This window comes from Coccinella septempunctata, chromosome 1 (genome assembly GCF_907165205.1).
Source record: "Coccinella septempunctata chromosome 1, icCocSept1.1, whole genome shotgun sequence".
Taxonomy (NCBI): Eukaryota; Metazoa; Arthropoda; class Insecta; order Coleoptera; family Coccinellidae; genus Coccinella; species Coccinella septempunctata.
In genome coordinates this window covers 51,018,702-51,040,509 of record NC_058189.1, presented here as the reverse complement: position 1 = coordinate 51,040,509, position 21,808 = coordinate 51,018,702, and the positions used below count along the sequence as shown (strand labels likewise).

Sequence of the window (21,808 nt, the reverse complement as noted above, 5' to 3'; positions counted from 1 at the left end):
AACACTTTTTGTTGGTTCATTATCATTTTTAAGTGTTGATCCCGAGTAAGTTTATTGGAAATATAAAAAAACTGCCTTTTAAATACAAATTTATTGAAGTTGCCATAAATGTATAGCTGATGTAACATTAAGTTATCGATATTAATGAAATAAATATAATATTCTGAACAATTTAGGCCCTCAACTTACACATCTGTCGTACAAGTATATAAAAATAATTTAGGTACTTAACATAAGGCACCTAAAAGCTGAGTAACATACAGTAATGTGCTTGCTAATCATTCTGGATTGAATCCTACGCAGCGGTACATCAAACAAGCTTATCCGTTCGAATAGTTTCGCGAACACAATTTTACTGTAGAAGAATTTCGTACTCCTTGAAGGATAGCTCTTGTCCACCGTATGGTATATACAGACAACCATGACTAGGTTGAACTTTTCCAACTGTCAAAGCTCCGTCGTGGACAACCCTGCCAATGTAGAGGGGTTCGCCATCTTCACTTTGACCTCCGGGTAAGGCACCTAGAAGAAACGTGATTTAATATTTAGGTGAAATTCGTTACTGCCTGTTTTATATTTTTCATAACAAAACGCAGGAATACCAAATATATACTGACATATAAAATAACTTCCATTGCAGAATTTTGTAATTCTATACTAATCAATCACTTATTTGGTACTTTTAAAAAACAAATTACTTATTTGTCTTCACCTAAGCTTTGAAACTTACCACTTGGGATGTTACCACCTGCTGTTGCCACCCAGGTACCTCCAAAATCGCAAAGTACCTCATACTCGTAGACGGGATTTTCTTTTCCACCCCAAGCTACATAACCATTTCCGTGACTCGGAACCAATTTTCCGGGAATGAGAGCTCCATTGAACATCGATCTGCAGACATACAAGGTCTCCCCATTGTCTTCACCTCCAACGAAAGCTCTTGGAGGAACTTGTCCATTTCCACTTGCTACCCAACAAACATTTGCTGCGTTCTGTGGAGGCCTGGAGTAGGCAGCAGCAATGGGCGCACCGCCTGAAATGAAATAGTCAGTTGTATAATAAGAGCTACTACTTTCAATGGGCGAAATTTTGATTACGCCATTTCATGAAAATATAAGCATAACAAAAAAATAAACCATGAAGAAGAATTTATCTACTTGGAGTCCATCTACTCAATGCAGGAAAACTCCATTCGAAAAGTGGAAGGGAATTTTAGGTTAGGCTAGAGTTGCCTTACAAGAAGAGATGCCTTCCTGAGTGGCTAAAGTAAAGGCGTCATTATCTGTAGATGCTCTTCTATAAGGAATTAGATTTGGAAAAAAATCATGTAATGCAGTCTGTATTCACCTTCTCTTTGTTCGATGACCCAAGATCCACGGGCACCCCAGCCAGTGCAGTACCCAACATATTCAATTGGGACATTTTCATAGTCTGTAAAGCTGATGAATGGAGAGGCTTCTCCTTCGTTTCCAGCTGAGATGGTACCGTTTTCCCATCTTACCCAAAAACCACGGAAATCCTGATCGGACAGAATTCCCGGTGTTGGTACTTCAGCAACATCTGGTTTTGTTCTGAAAAAGATGGGAAAATCAACAAGATTATAGGTATCCTGAAATAAACGTGTAATCTCTAAATGAATTGTAACAATAAAGAGATTTCAATCTTCATGGCGCCGTGCTTATTTAACAAACAATACTGTTGTATTCATGAGCACTTCATAACGTCAGCTTACTGATCATTTCCAAGAGAAATGGATTGGTAGAAGAGGCCCACACTCCTCTAAATTTTTTTATCTGGGGACATTTGAAGTCGTTTGTGTTTAAAAAAACATAGGTAACCGATAGGACCGAGAGGTAGAATAATTTAAAGTAAGAATACGCGCAGCATGCCGATATTTTTTAAATTTTCATGTTTCATCGCAACTCTTTTTATCGTAACTATTCTACTCTTTTTTATTTTGAGTACTAACAAAAAAGATAAAGTGTATGGCATTTTTGGAAAGGCAGTCGAATTACCAAGGTGTCACTCAACCGCCCTTCCCATTTAAGATTTTAGGGGTTGTTATCATCACGCTCACATGGTTAATACAGTTTGAATGGAACCAACCGTATAAAATGTATCCAACCAAAGTTCACTTTTTTTCTGATTTTGCATGGGGGCGAGAGAGTACCTTTTCAAACTGGCACACTGTGTGACCTTAAAATTAAGAAAACCTTCATATATACTACAAATGAACTACCGGTTGAGAACATACAAAGTGACATAAAAAATTATCTCAATCTTCGAAGAAAGTTCAGATTAATGTAACAAGAACACGTAGTATTCAAACTCAAGAAACAAAATTTTGATCACTTATCGTCTTGGTTCTTCCTCTGAATTGTTTTATTTGTGAAAATCAAAAAAGGTTTTTTGGCTGCGAATGAATTTCGATAAAATAGACGTAGGACTTCACTCCGTCCCATATTTATCCATATTGACGATGTAGTGTAAAATATAAACAAACGGTCGACACGCCATGATGAACATTGACGTAACATTGATAAACGCATGAAAACATATTCATAAAGAATGGTACACAAGGATGAATCACGCCAAAAACGACGTAATGCTATCACACGTTGGATGACGAACTTTCGATTTAAAACTCCTATATTACATAGATGTATACCTGCCCGAGAAAAAAAACATAAAAAATATGAATGTGTACAAACATCCCCAACTACCGCTCTGTCTTTTCTGGAGCGACTTGAGAGACTGAGAATGAATGTATAGGCAACAAATGTTGCAAGAACAAGTATTGCGAATAGTCGAATGAACTATATTTGTGAATAGTGCAAAATAAATAGTTTTCAATAAATAAACAAACTTTATCGGATTTTAATAATATTTTCATCATAAACGAGTGCTTGATTATTTTCCGATGTACAACGAAATACTTAAAATGTGAAACTTTTTCTATTTCAGAAAAAGTTTGTGTATATAAAAAATTCAGGTATCACTTATCTTACCTGTTTTTACGGATAACAGATTTGCTGTTACCCCATCCTCCAATGAAAATTTCGTACATGGGGGTTGTTTCACAAGCGCTTGGACTGAGGGCTATATGAGCATCATTTGGTGCTCTGACCCTGAATTGGGTGATTCCAGTGCGGTTCGGCAAGAACTGATATTCAAGACGATCTTCGGTTTGCAAATCTGGAAAAAAAATTAAGTGATAATACCATTTAACAATATCTCACGCTATCTGATTTCAATAGTTCATGAGCTAGAACGTGTTTTGTTTTAAGATTTACAATCAGACTAGGTGTTCAGCATTCAGCGGTTTTTTTGATGAATACGAAAGTTACGTCCTTCCTATTCGAAAAGCCCATATTCATAATAAATGTTAATGATAGGGGTATCGTCAAACACATTACACGTGAGAACCCTTTGGCAGCAACTTAAATCGATTGATATCTATAATGAGGAATGACTCGATAAGAGAGAGAACAAAGTTGACTATGATACCTAGTTAAACTACCCATGAACACAATCGCTGAAAAAACTGAATTGAATACTAAGTAAAATGATTGATGATAAGTAAAATTGAAATTGACATTTTAATACATTTTTCCCTAAACAAGCTCCACTTTGGGTCTCTCGGGGTCTTCCTTTATATAGTATAGGGGTGTCCGGATTTTAAAGACTAAATTTTAGGACAAAATACGAGGTTTTTTCATACTTGACCTATGGAATCAAGTCATGAAATAAATTAACATCAAATTGGACCACTCTGTGTTACATTTCGATTTTTCTCTTACAGTCATAGTCTAACCCACCCTCTTCAAAGTAATGTACAGGACAAGGGGCAGGTTCGAGTCTAGCAAGAGTCGAATTTTGATTTGGAAATAAAATGATGAAGAATTCGCGTCGTAAAGACAATAAAAAAGGAAATACTTAACTGTGGAATTTGTAGGTTTTTTCAGTTCTGATTTAGAATAGTGAAATTTGGAATATTTCGATGATTTTGGAAAACCATAGTGTAAAAATTTAAGCAATATTTTTTCTCTATACATAAATCTTACGAACAAGGCCCATACGGACTTTTTCAACTGATCAAATTAGGATTTCTAACTTCGAATTCGTCTTGTAGTCCGTATAGTGCCTAGCTATAATTCGTGTGGACGCATTATTGGCTGAGTGAAAATATGTAAATATTAAATACCTCAATCGAATTAAACGCTAGTGCAATTTACAATATAAAAATATCTGAGGAAGAATTTCTAGTAGATTCTCGCGAAATACGAAATGCCAACTTTATCATATTTACTTGAACTATTTAAAATGTTATAGTAGAGAAGCCAAGAAGATGCTATGAATTCTTGGTAGAATCAAAGCATTACGTTCAAGCAAAGAATATCAATATCATCGCCTACTTGACGATAATTTTTTTTAACGAACGTTATGTGAATTAATATTCATGTAAAATGAAATCGGCTTCGGCAAACTTTCTTCAGCCTTTTCTGCATTCAACAGAGGTACAGAACGGTAAGCAACAGGAAGGAAGTTTGGTGAAATATATTTAAGGAAGTTGAAAAAACATCGGCTACGTGCAACGACCTTTTTATTAGCTTAGTATCTTGCGAAATTTCATTCAAGATTTAGTCCAATAGAAAATGAGCCTCCGTCTTAATAGATATATGAGGGGTAGATGTAAGCATAGGTTTACATCTACCTACTAGAATCCAAAAAAGTCACTTTTGAATTAATTGGTGATAAACAACTTCTAAGCCATTTATCTCAAAACTAGACTGCATGGACTTGGTTCACTTCAGCTATGAACCCCTCATATAAAAATATACATATTTCAGAAACTATTTGTTGGCTTGTTTATATCACTGTAAGAATAACTGATACATGAGAAAAAAGGAGTTTAAGTTCGCTCGATTGTTCGTATTCTTCAATTCTTGCGTGACTGATTCAATATCGTGACGATTTCTCATATCATTATAAAGAAGTTCGCAATGATCAATCATATTTTTCAGTTATGCATGCTAGTAGCAAGATTCTAATATTTAATGGAACGGTGTCAGCTTGAAAAAACGATAACTTTGATACCCATTTCAAGAATACAATTTTTTTTCTACTGACATTGTTCACACAACTGTAGGATTTCAACCATTTATAAACCATAATGTATAGTCGTAAAGTTACGAATAAACTTGAAAAAATCATGGATATTTGAAAAACTATTTTATTCATAATACAGGTGCAGAAGTTCATCTTCTCAATTCCTCACAAAAATAAAACTCAAATCGATCTTGGAGAACTTGCATGGTTGGGGATATTGAACTCAATATCATACATACCGACTATTTATAAAATGGAAAAGATCCAATGACCGAATATAATGAATTCTAATTTAACTCTGAAAATAGAACCTTTGATATTATTTCATGAACGCTTTCACCTAGTAACATTCTCTTAGTAGTGAATATCGTTTATTTCTCTTCAAATCAAAAATCAACTTTTCTTGATCAGTCAAACTCAACCCTTCTTGAAGTTGGTAGTCAAATACACGTAGGTATCAAAAAAAATGCTGCAGATCTTTCCCAAATATGAAAATATTATAACTATTCCAAATCAAGATTGGAAAGAAAAAATTTTTGAACATCTATATAAGTACGTAGAAAATGAGATACCGGATGTCACCTTTCGTAACCTCAGTCAATGGGAAATAATATGTGGGATCCATGCCCAAAATTTGAATCTGATATCTCAAAAAAAAGATTTATTGGGGTTTAGCCAGATTCCTGTGACACCCGGTATATTGTTACTATTGCGTGTTTATTTGTCACTTTTAAACACTCGATTTTTGGTCCAGATTTCAATGTTGCTTCGAAAATGAAAGATGGATTTTTCATAAGCATTTTGAAATAAACTTGTCTGGAAAGTAAAAAAAACAAATCCGAGAGCATTACGATCTTTTATGGTTTCAGATTCCAGAGGTTCACTATTAGAAATAAATAACCAAAAAAAGATACCATCCCGGAGAACGTGAATCAAAAGATTACAGACTTAAATAAACACATTGGTGGTGGAGTCAATCTCATTTCTCCTTACAAATTTTTGCACCCCATATATGGTGAAGCAAATTTTGTTGGATTTCTCCTCTCCCTCACCACCGATGAACTATGATGTAATTCGAGCCATAAAGATACTTGAATCGATAATCTCCACGAGAATGTCGTGGCGCCAGACAAGATGGAACCGCTTCGGGAAATAGGAACAGGAAAATAGCTAACTTGACATACCGAGATCTCGCATTCACACAGATCACAGTTCGTCCTCAAATGGCTGGCTGAATTCTTCCAGAGAGGCGGATTCAGTGGCATAAATTTCCGATTTTTAGTGGCCTCATAAAAAGCCTAGAAGCGACAGATCTGGAGATCTGGCTGGCCATTCTATACAACCCCTCAGAATATTGGATTGATGTGACCGATACCTGATGAAAATCCATAATTGAACTTATAACACATTACACGATTTTCACGAAAATGAGTTTTCCACAACACGTGTTTCGCTATCACAATAGCATCTTCAGGTGGGTGAAGGTATGCTGATAGATATTTGGTGCCGACCAAAAATATATAAGCAAGCATTTAACTCTACTCCTAAAAATCTAGAGGAATAATGACAGTTTCCAGAACATTCGAAGCAATTTTGGAGCAGGTACAAATCGGACTAGTGCTAGTATTGGTAAATTTCCAAAAACGTTCAGAGCAATTACAGGGCAGGTACCAACCAGAGCATCGGTCATAATATATAGAAAATGGAACTTTCTATAAGTTCATGATAAAATCTACATATATTCTTCGAAGTTACTGTTACAAGTAAGTTTATAATCTCAACATTTATCTACCTTATTCATTTGATCTTCATTATTCTTCATGTGTTTACCTAGAGTATTTTCCGTTTTAAAATCTAATTTGATGCCTTCCGATTTCAAGAAGTTTAATATTTTTTTCAGTAATCTTTCCTAAATAAGATATCACTTCATATTAGTGATTTTATTTCCTACTTGAAACTACTTTTCACACTACGATTTTGAATTTTATATTTGATCTTAAAAGTTGTTCCCCTAGAATCAAAAATCAACGTATCTTAGCGTTTCTATATACAGGATGAGTCTTTGACTCGTACAAATATTTTAACAGTCCTACACCATTTTTTCCGATTCGGTCCTGATAAAATGATTTAGCCATTTTAAGTTTTCATAATGAGCTATGCCACCCCTGGAAAAATAAAATTACCTTCAAAATAACTAGCTAAATCTGTGACATTACACATCTGTGGATCTTTTAAACAGAGTTGCATTCAGCCATAGTACCAATTTTTCAAATTTCACAGATACTTTTTAATTTTTGGACATCAAATTACTCAAAAACGGCGCACTATATGAGCAAATATGAAGAAAACTTTTATTTTACAAAACGTTCAAATATTCATCAGATAGCGTTCAAACTCTATACACTTTGAGAGAGAGAGAGAAAAAAAGTTTATTTTAATGGCCATCAACCTGAGGTCCTTCAGCCTATATACACTTTGGTTCAACCGTTAATGGTGTTAATACTCAATGGTTCAACTTAGTTTCAAGAGTTGGGTTCTTTGAATTTTTGGTATTTTTATGGCACGTATAATGGCCATAATGAGAAAATTGGAAGAAGTGGATGATATCTGCTTGTGTTCCAAAAAAATTTATCGAATAAATGAAGAACTATATTCCGAAATTCATTTCATTCGATGAAACCGTTTGTGAGAACTAAAAATAACATTTTTTATGGTTTTTCAACAGCCTGTATCTTTTAAACCGAGCCGATTCGGAAAAAATGGTAGAGGAAAAAAGTGTTTCTTTTGACCTCAAGAATCCACTGTTAAAATATTTGTACGTATATAATTCGGTTCTGCCAATCTACAGATTCGCTGTTCCTTTTTCAATGGCCCACTCTGTATTTGCCTGAAAGGTTTCATATTAATTAGTTCCATACCATTCCATTCCATGCATAGATGCAAGGATTGAATTTGTTTTTACGTTTAGCCTAGGAGTAGATCTTCTATACAAGAGGCGAATAATCAGCCTGAAATTTCTATTTGCGTTGCCAACTGTGTGAAATTATTTCATTTTATATATTCGTTTTGGGGCGTGCAGGTTGATTAACGAAGCGAAAAGTCGACATTGGCAGGATACTATTTGTGACATCATTTCTACCTAATTCACTGGAACCGTGAACAGGAGTAAAGTTGCCATATATTAGAACATTATCAATACAAGATACAAGGTTGCATGAGGTCCAAAAAAAAGGATATGATGCTGCACGATTTTCGAAAGAATAAACACTTATTGTTTCGTACTGCATATGTCTTAACAGTTCATGAGTTATTATTTTGAGATTACAAATTAGTTTAATCACAGTTTTGAAATTTTGTGGAATTTTCGGGAAAGAACGTATGAATTTCGTCATCAATATTGATAAAGTTTTAATGAGTCTCCTTACATACATACAACCATGCAATCAAAACATGTTTTATATTTTTTTGAGGAGCCAATGCTACAAATTTCCAAGAAAATCAATACCTTCCCCTCCTACAAACAAAAAAAAAGAACTTTTTTAAATTCCGATAATCATTGATTCTAAAGCTATGTAGGTGAACGGACTATTTCAAATTAACGATATCCAAATTCATGGAGAAATGATGTTATGCCTATATGCTTTATCATTTGATTACGTCTGAGGGCGGTGCTTCTTCTTGTGTATAAAACATAAAATTTATTGTTTCTTAGATATTGGACCTGATAATGAGTAAACAATGTGTCATGCAGCATGTTTTATACTTCAGATAATCTCATTAATAATGAGAATTATTTTTTATTTCTAATGAATATTGCATTGAAAAAGCAAAATTTGATCGTATGATTTGTCGTTCAGGATTTCACGATCTGATTACATCATTTTGTCTTGTCCTTCAAGAAGATTCACATTTAAGAAGTGACAGACCTCTTCAGTATAGCAGATATTATTTTTTTATTTGAAAAATTATCTTAAAAATCAGTTTATTCCTTTTCGAAGAATTCAATTATGAATATTGAGTAGGTAGTTGACAAAAAACATGTCCTTTCTTCTTGCATCTAAATCTAAATAATATATTACGTTTGTACATATATCGCCTTATATCTTGGAAACCAAGCATTTTCGGACAAAGGCCTACAGGACCTTTTCGACTCAAATTAACTCAGAGAATAATATCCTGCATTTGTTCACAATTTTTATGAAACACCCTGTATATTATTATGGTCGTACCTTAACGTTATTATGTGGAAGAAATCTTCGTCTGTCGGGAAGTAGTTTCAAGAGCATAGAAAATTCAATAATTTTTGTAATCACCTATGAATTACCTAAATATATCATTGTATCAACAGGAAATACTAGAATTCCTTCAACTTCTACCTACGAATGCATTATCGATCTCTGAGATATTTACGTATTGACATTAAAAAATGAGGAAAGCACTGATGTGATGTCAAATTTAAAGCTAGTACGGTCACCTCTCCAGGTACCGAACTTTTTCGACGCTGCTTGTAAAAACAGTCAAAAAATATCTTCCCAATATTTCCGAAAATTTGTATTTAGCACTGATATAACGTTCTCAAAATTCAAACAAAATTCGAGAGTCATCTAGCAAATGATTTAAGAAATTCAGCATTTTTTGTGAACTTTATTTTACTTTCCTGATACTCAAGAAATTTTGCATGAGCACCACAACTAATTTCTACTTCCTACTGGACCGCTATTGTTTTGACTATGTATTGAGAATTCTTCATCAATTTATCCAGATCAAAAATTTTCGACTCAAAATTCGAAAGTTGCAGATACTTAGGTAAAATGAAAACGGCGCAAAATTCAGAAATTTCGTTATTACCATAGACTTATTACCCTTATTATTATATTATTATTATTATTTAATATGTCTATGGTTATTACTCTGTAGAGATTTTCATAAACTCAGCTTCCGAAATTTCTTTCCTTGAACGATCTATAAATGACTCAATGTAAAAACATTGACCTCCTCTATGACTGTCCTCGATTGAGCGACCGGTTGTTATCAAATTCATGAACAAAGGGCATATTCCCACAATGGTATTTGCGATAGGATTCATTATTTATTGATGAACTTCCACGCCACCCAAAACAAAATAATCGAAGAATATCTGTATTCATTAATGAATCAATGGTAAACATGGTGACTACTAAGTTTCTCATGTGATGATTTTTGTTGTTTGTGTTGGTCATTTAGCCTCTTCAATTCAGGATGCCGCAACAGCTTAAATAACTCTGATTCATTTTTATACAGCGTGGTGAAATGAAATAAGTGCCTTGTCAAAAAAGTTTATTATTTACAAAAATTTCTGAGTTTGGGTTTTATTTTATTCCACAGTTTTTGACAATCGAAACTGGACAGAAGAGATAGAAGGATTATAACTGTTGGATGAATTTTTGTACCAAATTTCATCGAGTTACCTGCAGTAGTTATCCAGAAAAAAAATTTCATCTACATTTCTTTTTGTAAATCTATATCTCAAAACGTGAATTGTGACTACTCCCGGATGATTATATATGATTACATTTCCGTGATCGATTTCAAAGGTTCATTATTGAAATTATACCTAAATTATAAATGAATATATGCAAATCTTCCAAAAACTCTGGAGCTTTCAAGCGATAATACCAGAGTTATTCGCGTACAAAAATAGAATAAAGTTCGATGTGGTGATTTCTGATAATTTTCGACATCGAAAGATGAAAGCATCCATTTATATTTAGAACCAGCAGCTGCGTATGGAAGGAGTGCATTCCAGGGACAATCACAGATGATAGAATCAAATAATGTTGATGAAGTAATGAAACCTTAACAAGAATTTTGTCTAATATTAAATGAAATTATCCTTGAGGATTAAACTCTTGAATTGAATAATAAATAACTACTCTCGAATATATCAACATTGTTTGTTGGCAACTATTCTCACATAAAATATCTTTTCGTACAGCATTCTAGCCACGCTGGTTTCATGCATCGCTGAACGATTTCCGGTGAAATTAACTCAGAGATGAGTTACTAGCTATAGGTAGAATTTAGTTGAAAGTGCGGTGGGTCACGGCTTCTATTCATCATGACGATTCTGAAGTCAATATAATCAGAATGAAGTCCCAAATAAAAATATATTATGAGTGTGTTTCATAGTTCATAAAAATTATTTTTACATATGCCTTCTACACAATCCGACACACGGAAATCAACAAAATAAAATATTTAATTATCGGAAATACCAAATAAAAAATTTAATGGTAATCGGAATCAAAAACCATATCCATGTGAGGGATCACAGTTGGCTATAGAATTTTGCAGGTTGATATTTGGTCTAAGCGGAAAAATGGTGTAGTGGGAGCTAATAAGAAGCACATAACATCAACCTTCAACATTCCATAGCCTCTTATTTATCGACGAATTGTTTCAACACTCCTAATTTTCAATTGTCAATCATTATAGTAGATGATCTTTGTTCTAACCAATACACTCACAAGAACACTATTAAAAAAAAAAATTATTTATTTAAAATATTTTTAGAGAAATGAATATGTCAAAAGTGAACCAGTTTGTATGCATAGAACTGAAAGAAAAGGTGATACTGGTGATATAAAACGAATTTTATTCGAATTTCAGAATCTACCTTCCTAGAAGTTTCAAAACGGAAATAATAAAAATTCTGTTATTTTTTCTGGATTTATTAAAAAGGCGCAGTCGTAAGGATGAAAACATGTTAATAACCACAACAGCCCCAAGTGATACCAAAATAAACCTAAAATATTCACCACCCCAATTAAATTACAATAAGAACAAATGAGAATCTAATCGTATAAAACTATATGAAGTTTTTTGATGTGAAATAGTACCGAAACGGCGTCTACATATTTCGTTTAAAATACATATGTTCAATCACTGTAAAACAAAAAGAGTTCACATCGTGTTGTGATATACAGGGTGAGTCTTCGACTCGAACAAATATTTTAACAGTAGGTTCTTGAGGTCAAAAGAAACACTTTTTTCGTTTAGGTATCATTTTTTCCGAATCGGCTCGGTTTAAAAGATACAGGCTGTTGAAAAACCATGAAAAAAATTATTTTTAGTTCTATCTCACAAACGGTTTTATAGAATAAAATACATTTCAGAATATAGTTTTTCATTGATTTGATGAATCTGAATTTGATGAATGGATATCACCAACGTCTTCTCATTATAACCATGACGTACCTACACCTACCATAAAAATACAAAAAATTCATAGAACCCAACTCTTAAAACTAAGTTGGACGCTATCTAATGAATATTGGATCGAGCAGTTCAAATACTTGGGAAGCTTCATAAATACTAGGGCTAACCTTGACACGGAAATAAACAACCGTATCAATTCGGCATCACGGGCATTCTGGAAGCTGAAGGACAGAGTGTTCCAAAATCACGACCTCAATCTGAAGACCAAGACAGCTGTTTACAGAGCAGTGGTCCTCCCAACGCTTCTTTACGGAAGCGAAAGCTGGACTCCCTACAGGCGACATATTAAACAGCTTGAACAGACGCAGCAACGTCATCTAAGACAGATAATGCACATCAGATGGTTCCACAATGTTTCGAATGCAGAAGTCTTGCAGCGCGCGAATTGTACAACAATTGAGACTCAAGTAACGAGGGCCCGACTCAGATGGAGCGGCCACATTCTGAGGATGCAAGACACAAGACTCCCCAAAATAGCTCTATACGGCGAACTCACTGAGGGAGCCCGGAAACCAGGAGGCCAGTATAAGCGGTTTAAGGATACACTACATCAATCTCTAAAATCAGTTAATGCTAATCATAACTGGGAACAACTAGCGTTAGACAGGTCACAGTGGAGGTCTTTGGTCCACAGTTATAATGGAGAATCGAGAAGGATACAGCGGCGGCCAGATCTGGTTGGAGACTATCCATGCCCTGAGACCTGAGTGTGGAAGGATCTGCAGGTCACGGTTGGGTCTCTTTAGTCACAGGAGGGCACACAGTCGCAACTAGCACTAAGAAGTTACAAGTCTGTTCGAAGTTTTTTTTTTTTCTTCTTCTTTTTGTAGATTTATTCCCGGTAACGGGATACAGCAATGAATGAATGAATGAATGAATTGGATCGTTTTGTAAAATAAAAGTATTCTTCATATTTTCTCCTATAATACTTTGGCTGAATGTTTAAAAGATCCACAGATTTAGCTAGTTATTCTGAAGGTAATTTTGTTTTTCCAGAGGTGGCACAGCTCATTATGAAAATTTAAAATGGCTATATCTTTTTATCAGGGCCGAATCGGTAAAAATGGTATAGGAAAAAAGTGTTTCTTTTGACATCAAGAATCTACTGTTAAAATATTTGTAAGAGTCAAAGACTCACGAACTATATTTTATATGGTCTATTCATGAGTCGACTCCAATTCTCTAAAATTTTCAATCGTCAAAATTCTGCGACTGAAGAAGAAAGAAGCACACATGTAACCTAGTGGTTACATTTCTTCTATAGAATAGAATCGCTGAGAATTCGTGAAGGTATTGTAATTCACAGGTTCTTGAATTACGAGTCAAGCGTGAGCTGAAGTATTATCGTGCTGTTGTAGCCACATCATTACGGTTGTTTTGTGGAAATTGCCTCACGCAACCAGGAAAAACCTCAACCTTCCTGCTTTTTATTGATGAAAATTTTCCACTAACTATCTCTCAGAGGATCATTCTAGACAGAACCATCCTCTAGTTTTATTAGAAAATTACGAAAAAAAAATCTGCGTGCGTCGATGATTATGATTATTGTACATTAGAATGCGTTCTTGATTTTTATTAACGATGTCAATAAAACTTTCGTGAAATACTGATAGCAAAGAAAAATTGGGAATTGATAACCAAGAGTTATGAGGATTCCTTGTAACCAGGACACTCTTTGATTTGAATACTGTTTTCTGGAAGAAATGCAACATTTTCTGAGGTTATATTGTGGCATTCAAAATTTCATTGATCGTATCAATAATTTTGAGATTGGGCAAATCTCTTCTTTGAGAGTTCCCACATCGAGAAAGATACATATCGATAACGCATATCCGCAGAGGAATTGTAACCACAATTATACAGGGTGAGTCTTTGACTCGAACAAATATTTTAACAGTAGGTTCTTGTGGTCAAAAGAAACACTTTTTTCGTTTAGGTATCATTTTTTCCGAATCGGCTCAGTTTAAAAGATACAAGCTGTTGAAAAACCATAAAAAATGTTATTTTCAGTTCTCACAAGCGGTTTTAACGAATGAAATGAATTTCGGAATATGGGTTTTCATTATTTTATAAATCTTTTTCGAACACAAGATATCAGCCGCATTTTCCAGTTTTCCCATTATCACCATTACGTACCATAAAAATACCAAAAATTCAAAGAACCCAACTCCAACTATAAGTTGGACGCTGTCTGATTCATGTCTATCTGACAGTTTGCGATGTGGGACTGGCCGTACGGAAGAGTTGAAAATGGTAAAAAAAATTTTTTTTTACAGCGTGTCAGATTTTTGGAGGATATGTTAATTGGACCCAAAGGAAGCTTCTTTTCAAGGGACTGACAATTTGGACGTGACGCAAGGTCACAGCGGTCCTTTGAAAATGTAAAAAAAAATCGTTACTTGTACATGCTCGAGCGTGTCAGATTTTTATAAAGATGGTTAATCTCGGTGTTGTAGACATGTTGACCCATCAATCTGACACTTGTCAGGGGGGTTTTCTTAATCTGACACTTTGAAGATGATAAAAATGCTTTTTTTTCGAATATTTCCCTGCCTGTACCTCTAATCATTTTTGTATTCATTATAAAACTTGTAGATAATAAAATTCTACACAACTGTGGAGCTTAGCCCCACATGCGAAAGGGCATTGTCAATGTAGAATCCCAGTCTAATCTATATTCATCCAATTGTTAAAATGACAAGGTATTTCCATGATGACAATTTCGAAATTATTCACGAAAATTTTAGTGTTGTCTCTGAGTGAACCTTAGAATGTACTATTTTCCAACGAGTGAATTTTTGCTTCAGCATGTATCGCTAAACACCTCGCATTAATCGCATATATCTCAAAAACGTTTGAACGTAGAAAAAATTGGTTAGGACAAAATTTGTAGAAAATGTTATGCTCTACAACTTTTATAATGAATGGGAAAAATATTTGAAGCCCAGGGGAGGAGATAATTCAAAGAAACTGATTTTTGTGATCTTTATGGCCAATTTTCATTGTTTCGCCTTGCTAAATCTGTCAGAATATATTTTTTCCGTTATTCTTGAATCATTAGCTTCAAAATAAAAAAAACGCCACCGCGCTCGAGAATGTACATGTGACTTTTTTTTTGCAACTTTGGTGCCCTCCCACACATTTTCGACACGCTCAAATTGTCAGATTGAGAGAATATATACTTTTCAACATGTAATTAACCACATATATCTTAAACTGACACGCTCGAGTATGTACAATGATCGTTTTTTTTACTATTCTGACAGGCTGTCCTAGACAATTCCCCCTATATACAGGTCTAATTTTTGGTAGAGGTACTCTACAGGGTCCAAGGTCCCCTTATATTAATCTGACACGCTCGAGTAAATCCCGAATTTCCCTCTTCGGCTCCCCAACTATAGACCTAGACCAATATTCCTGATTTAAGGTTTAAACAAAAATAATACATATTTTGAGATTTGAGATTGCTTCCACATATGACAAAATATCTATATTTGGGCGCGGAAGTTTGAAATCGACCTTCTTCTTTCAACACATCTGCTTCAAAAATTGAGGAATGTTTTCTATTCAAATTACAAAACCAAAAATGAACAAGATAAATTTTTCCTATCATGTCCTGATAATGATAAGAAAGTAGGGAAAACTTGAAATTTTCTTCAAGACCTTTTTATGCGACTCAACAACCATCGAAACGAGATGGCCTCACTACTTGATTTTTTGCTGGAACAATTCGCGCCGTGAGAATGTGGAACATAATGTAACACTGCAGCAGAATACAAATAGCGTCCAAAATAATCGAACAATTTTATTATTCCTGCTGTATCGAAGTCCTTGTCGGCATTCAATGAGTAGGTATTAAATAACGATGACAGCATAGCTAAAAATAAACAACTATTGGAGGAGCTATGGTCAGTTCTAAGGTCAGGCCGCTGTCACTGCATGGGTGTGTCGATCTGGAAGCTTCTAAGTGGGTCAAAAACGAAGAAGAAGAAGCGTTCTTAACCGAATGTTGGGAAATGTTCGATTTTTCCTCAATTATTCATAGGAAACATCAAAAAGGGGGGATATTTAACGGAGGGAATAGGAAAATATCAATTTTTGCAGCAAAACAAGATTCCATCATAATTCCTGCTGACAGAAAATATGCGTTTTCAGCATGTTTGCAACGCACATTGGAATTTTCAGGCGTATCACTTTCCCATTGAGAATATTTTCGAATTTGGGAAACGCAAATGATGGAATTTGAAGTCAAAGAAGTCTTTTTGGACAAATCTGTCATCTTTTCGAAGCTGTTGTTACCCGGCGCATCTTTAAAACATTACGTAAGCATCTTAATTCGTCAAGGTCTAGCACAGGAAAAGAATAACAATCGGGAACGCAGAAAAATTATAGAGTCGCCCGAAGGTATTTACGAAAATATTTCACTGGAATTCGCGCTAAGTATGTGGATAATTTCATGTGAAATTTTTTTATTTCCACAACGGAAACCAAATTTGATTAGGATTATGGAAGAAGTATTTCTTGGATTTTAAAGATCGAATACCGAAATTATACCTTGTCGATTACACGCGATATGAAGAATCTTATCAAGTATTATCATCCTAAATTTCCTTCCAATCCCGTTATAAAAATAATTCCAACTTACCGACACAAGACATCTTGTTGTTAAACTTATACGACAATCACCAAACTTCAACAAATTCAAACTAACTCGGTGAAACGTGGACCGCGGATAAACCGGCAGGATGGTCAACAAGAAGTTCTATAAATGTTGAACGTATGCGCGAGCGCGACCCTCCGCGTAAAATTACACGTCGTTCAATCGGCGAAATGAGAAGTGCCCACTATTTTAATGGGTTTAATGGGTCTTGATTTTTTTTTCGTCTAGAGATGACTCATTTTTATCGTACCATTATTCCCATACCTTGTTTTTCGACGGAATTAGAATAGAATGCAATCGCTGTTATTATGATGCAATTAACGAATAGACAATTCGCCAAAAATTAAACTTGGGAGCACAGGAAAAATTATTATTCGTCAGAAATTCCCTCAGTTTGCGTTTTAAGTATATGGCTATCGGTATTATCGGCTATCCTCTTTTGGTTTCTCCGGAAGTCTATGCGAATGGCTAATAAGGAATTGCCTCACCAATAGATGAAAGCAGCCTTTGGAAATACAGGGTGGGCAAAATTCGTTGTCTACTGAGGGGATCTCGAGAACTATAAGAGCTAGAAGTAAACATATGACACATTTCAAAGAAACAAAGAATGGTGAAAACCGTAGCCTCATATATATGAGCCTTCGTTTTTGAATTATTAGCAAAAAATGAGATTTCGACGATTTTGAACAGTTTTCATATCTTTTTTGTCTTTGAAGAAACAGATCTGAAACTGAAACCTTCTTAGGCACTTTAATCGTAGAATCTACTGACACAATATTTTTTCCAATTCGAAAATAACAAATTCAACGAAAGTTTACCTATAATGATTCGTAATGAAAAAATATTCTCAGCTCGTCAGTGGCTTCTATGTAGAATAGTGCCTGTAGAAGGTTCAAGTTTCTGTAACTTCAAAGGTAAAAAAGTTACTTTTCGAAATTGTCAAAATCTCATTTTCTGCTAATAACTCATAAACGAAGAATCGTAGTTGGCTACGGTTCTTACCACCTTTTGTTTCTCTGAAAAAGAGCTCGGAAATGAGACATCCGCTTTCTTCTAGCTCTTATAGTTCTTGAGATCCCCTCAGTAGAAAACGAATTTTGCCCATCCTGTATATGTACATGCCGAGCGACCGTAAGGGTGCCCTAGGCCGTCAAAATTAATGAGGGGCTCCCTAGGGCCTCAAAATTTTGTATAAAAATGTTTAGAAACGCAGTACAATAGACCTAATTATCAGGAAAGCTCAATTTTCCTATACCATCAGCTAGAATGGTCCCTTGATGCAAACAACCATACAAAAAATACTAACAACTAGTGGCATAATCACTGTAAAATACCTAAACCCTTGAGATAAACAGTTTCGACCAGCCCTTACGCTTTTTCATTTTTTTCTTTATACCAAACATGTCAAGAACAGGCAGAGAGAAAAAACATTTTTCGTACTCTATTTGGCTAGACGCTATAGTCAAGAAAGAGTCTCATTATTCCATATTCAAAAAAAAAATTTATAACGGCCAGTTTCATAATCAAACTTGTCCCTTTAGTTTCAAAGCTTCCTTCAACCCTACTAAAAATGATACTGAAGGAAGCTTTACATATTATTGTCTCAAATCGATGATTCATTCGATCGTATCTTATACAGGGTGTCCAGGTTTAACCTTCACATATTTCAGTGTGTGATGCTAGAGGTCAAAATATGAAGAAGGGCGCTGGAGCCTTCCCCATAATCTAATCAATTTATACGATAATTTTGTCAAAATTTGGCGGATTCGATTGAAATTCAGTACTTAGAGGTTTTTGGATAAACTTATGGTGGTATTCTGCTTTCATCTGTAAGCCAGTCTGTAACTTTTCATAAGCTCACAGGAAAATTGCAATTCTGGACGGTTTTTATTGGTCTGTAGCTTACAGCAATCCGTAACTATTAAGATGTCTAAAACACTGGTCATAAAGTAAGTCAGTATGGGTCTGTTCTGTGACACTGGTGTGTGCACTTGTCACTTTTTGCAAGCATCCACATTTCAGATAATCGGGGATATAGGATGAGTTTCGTGGCGGCGCCACCATGTCATTTGCTTCGTTTTATCCTTGTTCTATCAAAGGAAGTCCAAGATACTCTCTCGTTTTATTTTGTTTTGCGTTGATATCGAATATCGATCAACGAGTGCAAAATATGAACTGGCCCATTTTGTCAGCTCTTAAGGAATATTTGTGATTTACAGTTCAATTTTCGTTGTAAAAACGAATTTGTCAACATTTCAACACTACCGAATAAGGATTCAAAGGAGTATTTACCGTTCTTCTTCAAGATAATTTCCGTTTGACAACTTGAATTCGTGAGGGGGGTAATTCAATATGATTTTAATAAAACACAATTGATTGGTCTAATATCCAATATATTCAGTTGATAGAAAGGTAATTTTTACTATATCTATTCAGGAAGAATATTTGAAGAACAAACTCGAATAGATTTATCAATTTCTGATTCTCAATACATGCTCACAATTCACATTACGTATTTCCAATACAGTTTCTTTGAAATATTGCTGAAGTTGCCATAAAACTTAGCTATATCCTTCCCGAATGTTCGTTCATCTGATTTTTTCTGCCTCAAATTCCAACAACACCGAATTATTAGCTGTAGTTCTTGATTGTCCATACAGAAACCTGAACTTACTGAACGACATGTTGAATAAATGAATGTTCTACACCCCTTTCTCGAAACTAATACATTTTCACACACCAATAATCGCTTATAAATACAACATATTCGTTGTACGAAAGTTTTCAAATTATTTTCAAATATCAATTGACAATGCTGTGTCAAATTCTAAACAGCGCCACCTACAGTGGGAAAAACGAAACTGGTCCGATATCCCCACGAAATTAAAAACAATATCGAATCAGTGAATACACCAGAGTTTTAGACATCTTAGTAACTATTTACGATAAGTAGTTCAAAGTGACACTGTCAAAGAGATAGTTACAGAAACATTTCCAGAATTGCATTATTTACGAATCTGTCAATCTGACACTTACAGATCGATCGTACGCTACAGATTAGTAACTTGCGGATGAAATGCAGAATACAACCATTAATCGACTGGTAATGAAAAAACTTACTGATTCTCATCAGTGGTGGATGAGATAATAGGGCGTCTTTCATAAAGCTACTTCTATGCGGAGTAGTATCATGTTTCACCACTTTCGGACCTCCCTATTAAGTCAAAAATAATTTAAGCTGGTGCGCTAATTAGAATCAATTCTGCCAAAGTTTTAAACATTCTCCTAGTTCAAAATTTTTAATGGTGAGTTTATGCAGATTTACAATTACCTAAGCAAGGGACCAATCTAATTGACAGATAGCAGGCACGTGTTTGCCATCCGCCCATGGGATTGGTCCCTTTCTTATACCTCAATTACACTCAGCCACTGCCACTGCCACTCGCGCTGCCGGAAATATTTCCCGAAATACTTCTGCGGCAGTATCGAAGGCAGTGAGTATTTACACTCTGCTCCATCATTTCTCTCGCGGCCAAGTTTCGGCAATGACGGATGAAGAGATAATTGCAGCCATATAGGTTGAAAAACATCATCTGCTCCTGATCCAGACTTAATGGACTGGATTTTTCTTCACAGAAGTGGTCGGAATGTGGCCATAAGTGATTTTTTTTTCGCCTTCAATTCCTCAATTGGAATATCCCCCATATTCCGACTGATCCTTTTCCAGGCGTCGTGAACCTTATGTTTGATTTTATGGGCTTTGTCGCTTTTATCCCATATCACCCTTTCACCTTCTATGAGTTCTAATAGCATAATTATTTTTTCATTGTTCCACTCTGTCGTGGACATTTTTCCCAATAATATTGATATGATATATTATATTGATTATTTTCGAAACCCTTCGCCGCTTACGTTGAGAGCAGCAACCCGGTTGAATGTAAACACGTACTGCCGCTCGCACTGCCGGTCCTTTGACTTCCGCACGAAAAACCGCCAATTTAGGGAGCGTAGGGCAGCGCGAGTGGCAGCGGCAGGAGCAGGAGAAGTGTAGTGATTACATTCTCATGCTGCCCACTTCCCTGCTCACTTCCCTGCTCTTTGCGGCTGAGTGTAATCGAGGTATAATACCTCGATTACACTCAGCCGCAAAGAGCAGGGAAGTGAGCAGGGAAGTGGGCAGCATGAGAATGTAATCACTACACTTCTCCTGCTCCTGCCGCTGCCACTCGCGCTGCCCTACGCTCCCTAAATTGGCGGTTTTTCGTGCGGAAGTCAAAGGACCGGCAGTGCGAGCGGCAGTACGTGTTTACATTCAACCGGGTTGCTGCTCTCAACGTAAGCGGCGAAGGGTTTCGAAAATAATCAATATAATATATCATATCAATATTATTGGGAAAAATGTCCACGACAGAGTGGAACAATGAAAAAATAATTATGCTATTAGAACTCATAGAAGGTGAAAGGGTGATATGGGATAAAAGCGACAAAGCCCATAAAATCAAACATAAGGTTCACGACGCCTGGAAAAGGATCAGTCGGAATATGGGGGATATTCCAATTGAGGAATTGAAGGCGAAAAAAAAATCACTTATGGCCACATTCCGACCACTTCTGTGAAGAAAAATCCAGTCCATTAAGTCTGGATCAGGAGCAGATGATGTTTTTCAACCTATATGGCTGCAATTATCTCTTCATCCGTCATTGCCGAAACTTGGCCGCGAGAGAAATGATGGAGCAGAGTGTAAATACTCACTGCCTTCGATACTGCCGCAGAAGTATTTC

The 21,808-nt window shown here is 35.4% G+C and overlaps 1 protein-coding gene across 1 annotated transcript; it reads right to left on the bottom strand.

The window, feature by feature from the left end:
* Positions 1 to 72: 72 nt before the first annotated feature.
* Positions 73 to 17,170, bottom strand: LOC123319342. Its single transcript, XM_044906260.1, has 5 exons — positions 17,012 to 17,170; positions 3,009 to 3,195; positions 1,348 to 1,571; positions 731 to 1,033; positions 73 to 522 (listed from the first exon to the last, which is right to left on the bottom strand). The coding sequence occupies exons 1-5, from the start codon at positions 17,022 to 17,024 to the stop codon at positions 353 to 355; spliced, it is 897 nt and encodes a 298-aa protein (XP_044762195.1). The 5' UTR covers positions 17,025 to 17,170; the 3' UTR covers positions 73 to 352.
* Between the last annotated feature and the right edge of the window lie 4,638 nt (positions 17,171 to 21,808).